The 15,061-nt window shown below is 39.4% G+C and overlaps 1 protein-coding gene across 2 annotated transcripts in view; it reads right to left on the bottom strand.

Moving 5' to 3' along the window:
- Positions 1 to 14,406, bottom strand: part of palmdb (palmdelphin b) — a 69,244-nt gene extending 54,838 nt beyond the window's left edge. For both annotated transcript variants that reach the window (XM_061965964.2, XM_061965965.2), the window contains exons 1-3: positions 14,277 to 14,406; positions 6,499 to 6,565; positions 1,915 to 1,995 (exon numbers count right to left, since the gene is read on the bottom strand). In XM_061965964.2, the coding sequence (XP_061821948.1) occupies positions 1,915 to 1,995; positions 6,499 to 6,565; positions 14,277 to 14,341 (213 nt within the window). In that variant the 5' untranslated portion in view covers positions 14,342 to 14,406. The remainder of the gene's footprint in view (positions 1 to 1,914; positions 1,996 to 6,498; positions 6,566 to 14,276) is intronic.
- Between the last annotated feature and the right edge of the window lie 655 nt (positions 14,407 to 15,061).

The following is a 15,061-nucleotide window of genomic DNA, read 5'->3' as shown; positions in this document are numbered from 1 at the left end:
TCATTATAAATATCATCACAACTATTTGAATCAGCCATTAGTAGAAGGTAAACAAACATGTTTTCATTATAAATATCATCACAACTATTTTGATCAGCCATTAGTAGAAGGTAAACAAACATGTTTTCATTATAAATATCATCACAACTATTTGAATCAGCAATGAGTAGAAGGTAAACAAACATGTTTTCATTATAAATATCATCACAACTATTTTGATCAGCCATTAGTAGAAGGTAAACAAACATGTTTTCATTATAAATATCATCACAACTATTTGAATCAGCCATTAGTAGAAGGTAAACAAACATGTTTTCATTATAAATATCATCACAACTATTTGAATCAGCCAATAGTAGAAGGTAAACAAACATGTTTTCATTATAAATATCATCACAACTATTTGAATCAGCCATTAGTAGAAGGTAAACAAACATGTTTTCATTATAAATATCAATAACAACTATTTGAATCAGCCATTAGTAGAAGGTAAACAAACATGTTTTCATTATAAATATCATCACAACTATTTGAATCAGCCATTAGTAGAAGGTAAACAAACATGTTTTCATTATAAATATCATCACAACTATTTGAATCAGCCATTAGTAGAAGGTAAACAAACATGTTTTCATTATAAATATCAATAACAACTATTTGAATCAGCCAATAGTAGAAGGTAAACAAACATGTTTTCATTATAAATATCATCACAACTATTTGAATCAGCCATTAGTAGAAGGTAAACAAACATGTTTTCATTATAAATATCATCACAACTATTTGAATCAGCCATTAGTAGAAGGTAAACAAACATGTTTTCATTATAAATATCATCACAACTATTTGAATCAGCAATGAGTAGAAGGTAAACAAACATGTTTTCATTATAAATATCATCACAACTATGTGAATCAGCCATTAGTAGAAGGTAAACAAACATGTTTTCATTATAAATATCATCACAACTATTTGAATCAGCCATTAGTAGAAGGTAAACAAACATGTTTTCATTATAAATATCATCACAACTATTTGAATCAGCCATTAGTAGAAGGTAAACAAACATGTTTTCATTATAAATATCAATAACAACTATTTGAATTAGCCATTAGTAGAAGGTAAACAAACATGTTTTCATTATAAATATCATCACAACTATTTGAATCAGCAATGAGTAGAAGGTAAACAAACATGTTTTCATTATAAATATCATCACAACTATTTGAATCAGCCATTAGTAGAAGGTAAACAAACATGTTTTCATTATAAATATCAATAACAACTATTTGAATCAGCCAATAGTAGAAGGTAAACAAACAAACTACAAGTCACTATTTGAGGACTAGAATGCAAACTAGTCAGTAGGTAGGGATGGTGTCCAATCCCAAATCCAACGCTGCCATATTACGCTATTTGCACTTTGGCCATCACTCCAGCAGAACTGAGAGCCAAACTACCGCTCGGGTGACGTTTGCCATTTTTAATGCCAACAAAGAAATGAACTCAAACAAACCCAACATAAGTAAAGCAAAGTTAAGTTAAAGTAGCAATGATTGTCACACACACACACACACACGAGGTGTGGTGAAATGTGTCCTCTGCATTTGACCCATGACCCTTGTTCACCCCCCTGGGAGGTGAGGGGAGCAGTGAGCAGCAGCGGTGCCCACGCCCGGGAATAATTTTTGTTGATTTAACCCCCAATTCCAAGCCTTGATGCTGAGTGCCAAGCAGGGAGGTAATGGCTCCCATTTGTATAGTCTTTGGTATGACTCGGCCGGGGTCTCAGGACGGACACTCTAACCACTGAGTAGGTGGCTCCACTTTTCCAAAAAACACTAACTTATGTTAGCTTTGCTACTAACTAGCATTAGCCATTATTACTGAAGAATACAGCTGATGAGAAATGACCTTGATGTACTGCAGTTTGAGTTTTTCTTCCTCGATCTGTCCTCTTTTCCTGGCAATGTCTTCCTGCACCCTCCTTTTGTCCTGGGGAGAAGACAACATGTTAGGATCACACTGAGAAGAAGGTGAAGTCTAGTGAGAGGAAGGTGAAGTCTAGTGAGAAGAAGGTGAAGTCTAGTGAGAGGAAGGTGAAGTCTAGTGAGAAGAAGGTGAAGTCTAGTGAGAAGAAGGTGAAGTCTAGTGAGAAGAAGGTGAAGTCTAGTGAGAAGAAGGTGAAGTCTAGTGAGAGGAAGATGAAGTCTAGTGAGAAGAAGGTGAAGTCTAGTGAGAGGAAGGTGAAGTCTAGTGAGAAGAAGGTGAAGTCTAGTGAGAAGAAGGTGAAGTCTAGTGAGAAGAAGGTGAAGTCTAGTGAGAAGAAGGTGAAGTCTAGTGAGAAGAAGGTGAAGTCTAGTGAGAAGAAGGTGAAGTCTAGTGAGAAGAAGGTGAAGTCTAGTGAGAAGAAGGTGAAGTCTAGTGAGAAGAAGGTGAAGTCTAGTGAGAAGAAGGTGAAGTCTAGTGAGAAGAAGGTGAAGTCTAGTGAGAAGAAGGTGAAGTCTAGTGAGAGGAAGGTGAAGTCTAGTGAGAAGAAGGTGAAGTCTAGTGAGAAGAAGGTGAAGTCTAGTGAGAGGAAGGTGAAGTCTGTGAGAAGAAGGTGAAGTCTAGTGAGAGGAAGATGAAGTCTAGTGAGAAGAAGGTGAAGTCTAGTGAGAAGAAGGTGAAGTCTAGTGAGAAGAAGGTGAAGTCTAGTGAGAAGAAGGTGAAGTCTAGTGAGAAGAAGGTGAAGTCTAGTGAGAAGAAGGTGAAGTCTAGTGAGAAGAAGGTGAAGTCTAGTGAGAAGAAGGTGAAGTCTAGTGAGAAGAAGGTGAAGTCTAGTGAGAAGAAGGTGAAGTCTAGTGAGAGGAAGGTGAAGTCTAGTGAGAAGAAGGTGAAGTCTAGTGAGAAGAAGGTGAAGTCTAGTGAGAAGAAGGTGAAGTCTAGTGAGAAGAAGGTGAAGTCTAGTGAGAAGAAGGTGAAGTCTAGTGAGAAGAAGGTGAAGTCTAGTGAGAAGAAGGTGAAGTCTAGTGAGAAGAAGGTAAAGTCTAGTGAGAAGAAGGTGAAGTCTAGTGAGAAGAAGGTGAAGTCTAGTGAGAAGAAGGTGAAGTCTAGTGAGAAGAAGGTGAAGTCTAGTGAGAAGAAGGTGAAGTCTAGTGAGAAGAAGGTGAAGTCTAGTGAGAAGAAGGTGAAGTCTAGTGAGAGGAAGGTGAAGTCTGTGAGAAGAAGGTGAAGTCTAGTGAGAGGAAGATGAAGTCTAGTGAGAAGAAGGTGAAGTCTAGTGAGAAGAAGGTGAAGTCTAGTGAGAAGAAGGTGAAGTCTAGTGAGAAGAAGGTGAAGTCTAGTGAGAAGAAGGTGAAGTCTAGTGAGAAGAAGGTGAAGTCTAGTGAGAAGAAGGTGAAGTCTAGTGAGAAGAAGGTGAAGTCTAGTGAGAAGAAGGTGAAGTCTAGTGAGAAGAAGGTGAAGTCTAGTGAGAAGAAGGTGAAGTCTAGTGAGAAGAAGGTGAAGTCTAGTGAGAAGAAGGTGAAGTCTAGTGAGAGGAAGGTGAAGTCTGTGAGAAGAAGGTGAAGTCTAGTGAGAGGAAGATGAAGTCTAGTGAGAAGAAGGTGAAGTCTAGTGAGAAGAAGGTGAAGTCTAGTGAGAAGAAGGTGAAGTCTAGTGAGAAGAAGGTGAAGTCTAGTGAGAAGAAGGTGAAGTCTAGTGAGAAGAAGGTGAAGTCTAGTGAGAAGAAGGTGAAGTCTAGTGAGAAGAAGGTGAAGTCTAGTGTTGCTAGGATTACACAGCAGTGAAATGTGATCTCTTTAATTACGTCTGTGTATATTTATAGCGCAGACTGACTTTGACTAAGTTGTCTGTGACCTCTACCCACTAGACTAGAGTCCCTTGTACTGTACTTGTATGTGTACCCACTAGAGACTACTGTACTTGTATGTGTACCCACTAGAGACTACTGTACTTGTATGTGTACCCACTAGAGACTACTGTACTTGTATGTGTACCCACTAGAGACTACTGTACTTGTATGTGTACCCACTAGAGACTACTGTACTTGTATGTGTACCCACTAGAGACTACTGTACTTGTATGTGTACCCACTAGAGACTACTGTACTTGTATGTGTACCCACTAGAGACTACTGTACTTGTATGTGTATATATATATATATCATCTTTATTCACTGTCAACACATCAACAACTTCACAGGGTTCCTTTAAAAAGTGGATCAGTTGTTTTAACACGTACTGACTGTACAACTTTAAGTCATTATACTATGTTTGGATTAACTTGTTTAAAACCTACTGACTGTACAACATTAAGTCATTATACTATGTTTGGATTGGACTTGTTTAACACGTACTAACTGTATAACTGAGTACTTATATTATGTTTGGATGTATTTAGTGTTATCCTTTCCATCCACCCATCCATTCATTCATCACCGGACTCATCCATCCATCTATCCATTCATCCGTCTGTCCATCCATCAGTTCTTCCAATCCATGCACATGTCTGTCTATCCGAAGACCATCCATCAATCACCCGACCCACCCATCCATCCATCCATCTATCCGTCCATCCATCTATAATTTCTTCTAATCCATCCACATGTCCGTCCGTCCATCCAAAGAACATCCATCCATCCATCCATCAACGGAACCACACGCCTGCTTGTTCGTTCATCCTCCCGCCTGCTCTGATCCCTCTATAATCAGAGTCGTCACCATGGAAACATAAATCATACATCTATTCAAATACTATTTATGTACATGTATGTATGTATGTACGTATGTATGTATGTATATATATATATATATATATATATATATATATATATATATATATATGTATGTGTGGGGGAAAAAATCACAAGACTACTTCATCTCTACAGGCCTGTTTCATGAGGGGTTCCCTCAATCATCAGGAGATTTTAATGGAAGCATTCACATACCATGGTTTATATAGGGCACAGAGTGGGTAGGTACAGGCTGGCGTAGGGGCGTGGTGATTGGCTCATGTGTTACCTAGGAGGTGTTTCCGTCTGTGGCGGCATGCTGATACAATTTCGCTGCGCTTGTTGAGGGATGACAGGTCTGGACGGTAAATAATAAACAGTTTCTCTTTCAAGCATAGGTTGCATCTTTTATTACCACTATTGTAAGGTGTGCTGGATGCAAGAATTTGCCATGTTATTGAATATTCAACATTATTGTCTTTGAGGTCCCAAATGTGTTTGCTGAGTTCTGTGGTATTCCGCAGGTTTTGGTTCCTGAAAGAAGCCTTGTGATTGTTCCATCTGGTTTTGAACTCTCCCTCGGTTAATCCTACATATGTGTCGGATGTGTTCATGTCCTTGCGTGTTACCTTAGATTGGTAAACAACTGATGTTTGTAAGCACCCCCCGTTGAGAGGGCAATCAGGTTTCTTGCGGCAGTTGCAGCCTTTGTTGGTTTTGGGGTCGCTCTGTCCGGGGGCCGACGGCTCATTTGCAATTGTTTTGTTGTGGTTTGAGATAATTTGTCGTATATTGTTCATGCAGCTGTAGCTCAATTTAATGTTGTTCTTGTTGAATACTTTTCTTAGGGTGTTGCCTTTGGGGAAGTGTTTGTCAATCAGAGTGAGGAATTTGTGGCCAATGTTAGTTGAGACGTTTTTGCTGTATGGGGGGTTGTACCAGATGATGTTGTTTCGTTTTCTGTTCTTTTTTGGTTGGTTTCCTGGCGTGGGTTCATAGGTGAGGGTGAAATTGTATCCGCTTTCATCAAGGGCTTTTTGGTACGGGGGGGTTGCTTGGTCAAATTCAGCTTTGCTAGATGACAGCATCGGCGTAGTGGGTAGAGCAACCGTGCCAGAAACCTGAGGGTTGCAGGTTCGCTCCCCGCCTCTTACCATCCAAAAAATCGCTGCCGTTGTGTCCTTGGGCGGGACACATCACCCGTTTGCCCTCGGTGCCACTCACACCGGTGAATTGAATGATGAATGATAGGTGGTGGTCGGAGGGGCCGTTGGCGCAAATTGCAGCCACGTAATAAAAGATGCAACCTATGCTTGAAAGAGAAACTGTTTATTATTTACCGTCCAGACCTGTCATCCCTCAACAAGCGCAGCGAAATTGTATCAGCATGCCGCCACAGACGGAAACACCTCCTAGGTAACACATGAGCCAATCACCACGCCCCTACGCCAGCCTGTACCCACCCACTCTGTGCCCTATATAAACCATGGTATGTGAATGCTTCCATTAAAATCTCCTGATGATTGAGGGAACCCCTCATGAAACAGGCCTGTAGAGATGAAGTAGTCTTGTGATTTTTTTTCCCACACATACATATATTGCGCTCTACTACGGTATCGAGCACTATTTTTTGGATAACCTTATTAAGACATATATATATATATATATATATATATATATATATATATATATATATATATATATATATATATATATATATGTACCGTATGTATATATATTTATGTTGTGTACAAACAAAGTCCCAATAGGAAGTAGAAGTTCACCGTGATGGCCTGCAGACGTTCTTTCAGCAGGTCAGCTTCCTCCATCATGCTTTTCAAAACAATTGACCTGCAAGACATTTCAGTCACAATCATGATCTTCAAAGGCAGACATGCAGGTTTAATATACATATATAAGATTCATCTATTTGAAATGTATTTAAAATAAATGAAATCCCCTGACGGTTTCCCTGCTCGTCAGGGGATTTCATTTATTTTAAATAAATTAAAAATACATTTAAAATAGATTTAAAATCCCCTGACGAGCAGGGAAACCTGGGAAACAGGCTTGTAGGGATGATATAGCCTCTGTGTTTTTTCTGACCTAACGTATATTCCGCTCTACCCCGGTATTGAGCACTGTATAATGGATAAACCACAGAAACCTCCTATATATACAGGTAAAAGCCAGTAAATTAGAATATTTTGAAAAACTTGCTTTATTTCAGTAATTGCATTCAAAAGGTGTAACTTGTACATTATATTTATTCATTGCACACAGACTGATGCATTCAAATGTTTATTTCATTTAATTTTGATGATTTGAAGTGGCAACAAATGAAAATCCAAAATTCCGTGTGTCACAAAATTAGAATATTGTGTAAGGGTTAAATTTTGAAGACACCTGGTGCCACAAACTAATCAGCTGATTAACTCAAAACACCTGCAAAGGGCTTTAAATGGTCTCTCAGTCCAGTTCTGAAGCCTACACAAACATGGGGAAGACTTCAGATTTGACAGCTGTCCAAAAGGCAACCATCGACACATTGCACAAGGAGGGAAAGACACAAAAGGTTATTGCTGAAGAGGCTGGCTGTTCTCAGAGCTCTGTGTCCAAACACATTAATGGAGAGGCAAAGGGAAGGAAAAACTGTGGTCAGAAAAAGTGTACAAGCGATAGGGATCACCGCGCCCTGGTCAAGATTGTGAAAAAAAACCCATTCAAAAATGTGGGGGAGATTCAGAAGGAGTGGACAGCTGCTGGAGTCAGTGCTTCAAGATCCACCACCAAGAGACGCTTGAAAGACATGGGTTTCAACTGCCGCATACCTCGTGTCAAGCCACTGCTGACCAAGAAACAGCGCGAAAAGCGTCTCACCTGGGCTAAGGAAAAAAAGAGCTGGACTGCTGCTGAGTGGTCCAAAGTCATGTTTTCTGACGAAAGCAAATTTTGCATTTCCTTTGGAAATCGAGGTCCCAGAGTCTGGAGGAAGACAGGAGAGGCACAGGATCCACGTTGCCTGAAGTCTAGTGTAAAGTTTCCACCATCAGTGATGGTTTGGGGTGCCATGTCATCTGCTGGTGTCGGTCCACTCTGTTTCCTGAGATCCAGGGTCAACGCAGCCGTCTACCAGCAAGTTTTAGAGCACTTCATGCTTCCTGCTGCTGACCTGCTCTATGGAGATGGAGATTTCAAGTTCCAACAGGACTTGGCGCCTGCACACAGCGCAAAATCTACCCGTGCCTGGTTTACGGACCATGGTATTTCTGTTCTAAATTGGCCCGCCAACTCCCCTGACCTTAGCCCCATAGAAAATCTGTGGGGTATTGTGAAAAGGAAGATGCAGAATGCCAGACCCAAAAACGCAGAAGAGTTGAAGGCCACTATCAGAGCAACCTGGGCTCTCATAACACCTGAGCAGTGCCAGAAACTCATCGACTCCATGCCACGCCGCATTAACGCAGTAATTGAGGCAAAAGGAGCTCCAACCAAGTATTGAGTATTGTACATGCTCATATTTTTCATTTTCATACTTTTCAGTTGGCCAACATTTCTAAAAATCCCTTTTTTGTATTAGCCTTAAGTAATATTCTAATTTTGTGACACACGGAATTTTGGATTTTCATTTGTTGCCACTTCAAATCATCAAAATTAAATGAAATAAACATTTGAATGCATCAGTCTGTGTGCAATGAATAAATATAATGTACAAGTTACACCTTTTGAATGCAATTACTGAAATAAATCAAGTTTTTCAAAATATTCTAATTTACTGGCTTTTACCTGTGTATATATACATATATATATATATATATATATATATATATATATATATATATATATATATATATATATATATATATATATATATATATACATACATACCATACTTCTTAATTGGCGTCAAGTATCAAATTCCATGTTTTTTAGGTTTAAGGAATCATTAAAAATGATAACATTTGCTAAATATCTAGCACAACACATTAGCATGTTATAATGGCAACAGAAGAAGGTAAACAAACAGGTCTACAATGTGATCAAATAGAAGGATCTAGTTTGGTTCCACAACAGCTTGCTTCAAATCATTTGTGACGGTCCCTGAAGCAAGACAACAATAATGAATCAAAATCAATGTTTTTATGAGTTATTGACCTATTCAAGGCTCCAATTACTATCCACATGCCTGGAAGCTTCACTGTGGGACATTTATTGACTATTTTATTGATTAGGTTGACACAATTAGGGCAAACATTTCTGTCCCATTTTTTGACCTTTCTATTCTTGTCACCTGTCCATTCACCTTTAAACAAATCATTTCATTTCTCGGTTTAAATCATCAAAAATAGCTCAAATGCTACGATAGGACGTCAGCATGCTAATGTTAGCATGATAACATACGAAAAGTTAGCCTACTTCTAAAATGACGCCAACTATCAAAAGCAGTTACTTTTAAGTTTAAACAAATGACATTTGCTGAAATTCTAGCATGAAACATTAGCATGCTAACATAGGAAAGGTCAGCATAAAAATGGCGCCAAGTTTTTAGGTTTTACACAAATATATTTTGCTAAAAGTTCTAGCATAAACTGTTAGAATGCTAATGTTAACAAGTTATAATGGGAACAGCTAGCATATTTGCTAGATGGCGAAAAATATACACGTCTTTAAATTCTAAGTTTAAATGATCAAAATTGACGAAAATGTAGCATAAAACATCAGCATGCTAAAGTTAGCATGATAACATAAGAAAAGTTAGCGTGCTAATGTTAGCATGATAACATAAGAAACGTTAGCATGCTAAAGTTAGCATGCTAAAGTTAGCATGCTAAAGTTAGCATACAAATGGCGGCAAGTTTTTTAGGTTTTAAACAAATTTATGCTAGCATAAAGTGTTAGCATACTAATGTTGACAAGTTATAATGGGAACAGTTAGCATACTTGCTTGATGGCGAAAAATATCAAAATTCTTCAATTCTGAGTTTAAATTATCAAATTGTATGAAGATGTAGCCCGCTAATGTTAGCATGATAACACAGGAAACGCTAGCATACTTCTTAATTGGTGTGAAGTATCAAATACCATGATTTGCTCTTTTATTACACTTTTTTCTTTCAATAATACACAATTAGCTGATGTAGGCGCACAGGAAGTACACAAAGGGTCAGTGTTGTGTGGAGTAGAAGTACACAGGAAGTAAACAGAGGTGGAGTAGAAGCACACAGGAAGTAAACAAAGGTGGAGTAGAAGTACACAGGAAGTAAACAGAGGTGGAGTAGAAGCACACAGGAAGTAAACAAAGGTGGAGTAGAAGTACACAGGAAGTAAACAGAGGTGGAGTAGAAGTACACAGGAAGTAAACAGAGGTGGAGTAGAAGCAAACAGGAAGTAAACAGAGGTGGAGAAGAAGCACACAGGAAGTAAACAGAGGTGGAGTAGAAGCACACAGGAAGTAAACACAGGAAGTAAACAGAGGTGGAGTAGAAGCACACAGGAAGTAAACAGAGGTGGAGTAGAAGTACACAGGAAGTAAACAGAGGTGGAGTAGAAGTACACAGGAAGTAAACAGAGGTGGAGTAGAAGCACACAGGAAGTAAACAGAGGTGGAGTAGAAGCACACAGGAAGTAAACAGAGGTGGAGTAGAAGCAAACAGGAAGTAAACAGAGGTGGAGTAGAAGCAAACAGGAAGTAAACAGAGGTGGAGTAGAAGCACAAAGGAAGTAAACAGAGGTGGAGTAGAAGCTAACAGGAAGTAAACAGAGGTGGAGTAGAAGCAAACAGGAAGTAAACAGAGGTGGAGTAGAAGCAAACAGGAAGTAAACAGAGGTGTAGTAGAAGCACACAGGAAGTAAACAGAGGTGGAGTAGAAGCAAACAGGAAGTAAACAGAGGTGAAGTAGAAGCACACAGGAAGTAAACAGAGGTGGAGTAGAAGAAAACAGGAGGTAACCGAGGTGGAGTAGAAGCACACAGGAAGTAAACAGAGGTGGAGTAGAAGCAAACAGGAAGTAAACAGAGGTGGAGTAGAAGCAAACAGGAGGTAACCGAGGTGGAGTAGAAGCAAACAGGAAGTAAACAGAGGTGGAGTAGAAGCACACAGGAAGTAAACAGAGGTGGAGTAGAAGCAAACAGGAAGTAAACAGAGGTGGAGTAGAAGCACACAGGAAGTAAACAGAGGTGGAGTAGAAGCACACAGGAAGTAAACAGATGTGGAGTAGAAGCAAACAGGAAGTAAACAGAGGTGGAGTAGAAGCACACAGGAAGTAAACAGAGGTGGAGTAGAAGCACACCGGAAGTAAACAGAGGTGGAGTAGAAGCAAACAGGAAGTAAACAGAGGTGGAGTAGAAGCACAAAGGAAGTAAACAGAGGTGGAGTAGAAGCTAACAGGAAGTAAACAGAGGTGGAGTAGAAGTACACAGGAAGTAAACAGAGGTGGAGTAGAAGCACACAGGAAGTAAACAGAGGTGGAGTAGAAGCACACAGGAAGTAAACAGAGGTGGAGTAGAAGTACACAGGAAGTAAACAGAGGTGGAGTAGAAGCACACAGGAAGTAAACAGAGGTGGAGTAGAAGCAAACAGGAAGTAAACAGAGGTGGAGTAGAAGCAAACAGGAAGTAAACAGAGGTGGAGTAGAAGCAAACAGGAAGTAAACAGAGGTGGAGTAGAAGCAAACAGGAAGTAAACAGAGGTGGAGTAGAAGCAAACAGGAAGTAGGTGTGTTAAAGTCAGTAAGTGACGTCCACCTGTTCACAACATTCTGCTTTGATCCTCTGCACTAAAAATAATCCTTGCAAATGTCTACAATGACAAAGATGGTTCTTGTTTACCCTCCATGACCTCAGACAGTCCGAGTCACAGGACCACAATGGTATCTCACACAGTTCTTGCTTACCCTCCATGATCTCAGACAGTCTAAATGACAAAGATGGTTCTTGTTTACCCTCCATGATCTCAGACAGTCTAAATGACCAAGATGGTTCTTGTTTACCCTCCATGATCTCAGACAGTCGAAATGACCAAGATGGTTCTTGTTTACCCTCCATGATCTCAGACAGTCTAAATGACCAAGATGGTTCTTGTTTACCCTCCATGATCTCAGACAGTCTAAATGACCAAGATGGTTCTTGTTTACCCTCCATGATCTCAGACAGTCTAAATGACCAAGATGGTTCTTGTTTACCCTCCATGATCTCAGACAGTCTAAATGACAAAGATGGTTCTTGTTTACCCTCCATGATCTCAGACAGTCCGGGTCACATGACCACAACACTTCATGGTTTGTAATCCTGCTTAATCTGATCTGTGGTGGATTACCTGCTCACAAGTGGCCTAAAAAGCACTCAGGTGTGCTACAAATGTTGATGTGATTCAATGCTCAGTAGTGTGGATGTAAAGTATCTACAGTCCTGTCCATGTGGGGACATACTGTACATTACAGTATTTTGTACAGTGTTGATGTAATTCAATGAACAGTAATGTTGATGTAAAGTATCTACAGTCCTGTCCATGTGGGGACATACTGTACATTACAGTATTTTGTACAGTGTTGATGTGGATCAATGCCCAGTAGTGTTTATGTAAAGTATCTACAGTCCTGTCCATGTGGGGACATACTGTACATTACAGTAATTTGTACGGTGTTGATGTGTTTCAATGCTCAGTAGTGTGGATGTAAAGTATCTACAGTCCTGTCCATGTGGGGACATACTGTACATTACAGTATTTTGTACAGTGTTGATGTGATTCAATGAACAGTAGTGTGGATGTAAAGTATCTACAGTCCTGTCCATGTGGGGACATACTGTACATTACAGTATTTTGTACAGTGTTGATGTGATTCAATGAACAGTAGTGTGGATGTAAAGTATCTACTGTACAGTATTTGAACAGGTGAAGTGGGACTAAGTAGTACATCACTGAAGGCCTAGGTGGTAAACGCTGTTTGAATGTAGTAGTAAATATGTACTGTGTAGAACGTACAGTAAATACTGTGTAGTACATACAGTAAATACTGTGTAGTACGTACAGTAAGTACTGTGTAGTACTTACAGTAAGTACGGTTTGGTACGTACAGTAAGAAGTAAGTAGTACTTACAGTAAATAATGTGTGGTATGTATATTAAGTACTGTGTAGTATGTACAGTAAGCAGTAAGTGGTACTTATAGTAAATAATGTGTGGTATGTACATTAAGTACTGTGTAGTATGTACAGTAAGTAGTTTGTAGTACATACGGTAAGTACTGTGTAGTACATACGGTAAGTACGGTGTAGTACGTACAGCAAGTACTGTGTGGCACGTACAGTAAGTACTGTGTAGTACATACGGTAAGTACTGTGTAGTACGTACAGTAAGTACTGTGTAGTACTTACAGTAAGTACGGTTTGGTACATACAGTAAGAAGTAAGTAGTACTTACAGTAAATAATGTGCGGTACATACAGTAAGTACTGTGTAGTACGTACAGTAAGCAGTACTTACAGTAAATAATGTGTGGTATGTACAGTAAGTACTGTGTAGTACGTACAGTAAGTACTGTGTAGTACATACAGTAAGCAGTAAGTGGTACTTACAGTAAATAATGTGTAGTATGTACAGTAAGTACTGTGGGGTACGTACAGTAAGTACTGTGAAGTACATACGGTAAGTACGCTGTAGTATATACAGTAAGTACTGTGGGGTATGTAGAGTAAGTACTGTGTAGTACATACGGTAAGTACAGTGTAGTACGTACAGTAAGTACTGTGGGGTACGTACAGTAAGTACGATGTAGTACATACAGTAACTACTGTGTAGTACGTACAGTAAATACTGTGTGGTATGTACAGTAAATACTGTGTGGTATGTACAGTAAGCAGTAAGTGGTACTTATAGTAAATAATGTGTGGTATGTACATTAAGTACTGTGTAGTACGTACAGTAAGTAGTTTGTAGTACATACGGTAAGTACTGTGTAGTACATACGGTAAGTACGGTGTAGTATATACAGTAAGTACTGTGGGGTACGTAGAGTAAGTATTGTGTAGTACATCCGGTAAGTACGCTGTAGTATATACAGTAAGTACTGTGGGGTACGTACGGTAAGTACAGTGTAGTATGTACAGTAAGTACTGTGGGGTACGTAGAGTAAATACTGTGTAGTACGTACAGTAAATACTGTGTGGTATGTACAGTAAATACTGTGTGGTATGTACAGTAAGTACTGTGTAGTACATACTGTACAATATATCCTGCACTACCATGAGCGAATGCAACGAAATGTTGTTCTCATATGTACTGTAAAGTTCACATTTGAATGACAATAAAAGGAAGTTTAAGTCTAAGTATGTACAGTAAGTACTGTGTGGTACGTACAGTAAGTACTGTGTGGTACGTACAGTAAGTACTGTGTGGTACGTACAGTAAGTACTGTACAGTACACACAGTAAGTACGGTGTGGTGCATACAGTAAATACTGTGTGGTACGTACAGTAAATACTGTGTAGTATGTAGAGTAAGTACTGTGTGGTATGTACAGTAAGTAGTGTGTAGTACATAGTGTGTAGTAATGCTAGTGTACCTACCTTAAGAGTGTGTAGAGAAGAGCAGGACATCCAACATTACTGTCACCAACTATACTGGGCAACATTTCATGCCATCCAACACCCACTAACTCTCTCTCTCTCTCTCTCTAACACACTCTCCCTCTCTCTCTCTCTCTCTCTCTAACACACTCTCTCTCTCTCTCTCTCTCTCTCTAATACACTCTCCCTCTCTCTTTCTAACACTCTCTCTCTCTCTCTCTCTCTCTAACACACTCTCTCTCTCTCTCTCTCTCTCTCTCTCTCTCTCTCTCTCTAACACACTCTTCCTCTCTCTCTCTCTCTCTAATTCCCCCTCTCCCTGTGTACAGAAGTCATCCATGAATTGTTCTTTGTTAAACGTGTCGTCTGCTTTTTAAAAAATGCTCTTTCATGTCCTGCTGCTCTTTTGGCTGGCGGCCACGCACAGACGATGTGCTGTTGCCATGACAACGTCACCCACTCAGAGCGGTGCGGATCTACTCTTTTCCTCACACATAATGCAGTACTATGAAGATACAAACTAACACAATGCAGTACTATGAAGATAAAAACTAACATAATGCAGTACTATGAAGATAAAAACTAACATAATGCAGTACTATGAAGATCAAATGAATGAAAATTAAGTAAAAACCCACATTACACATGCAGTATTACACATGCAGTATTACACATGCAGTATTACACATGCAGTATTACACAAGCAGTAATACACATGCAGTATAACACATGCAGTATTACACATGCAGTATTACACATGCTGTATAACACATGCAGTATTACAC

This window comes from Nerophis lumbriciformis, linkage group LG07, assembly GCF_033978685.3.
Source record: "Nerophis lumbriciformis linkage group LG07, RoL_Nlum_v2.1, whole genome shotgun sequence".
Taxonomy (NCBI): domain Eukaryota; kingdom Metazoa; phylum Chordata; class Actinopteri; order Syngnathiformes; family Syngnathidae; genus Nerophis; species Nerophis lumbriciformis.
This window is presented reverse-complemented; position numbering and strand designations above follow the sequence as displayed.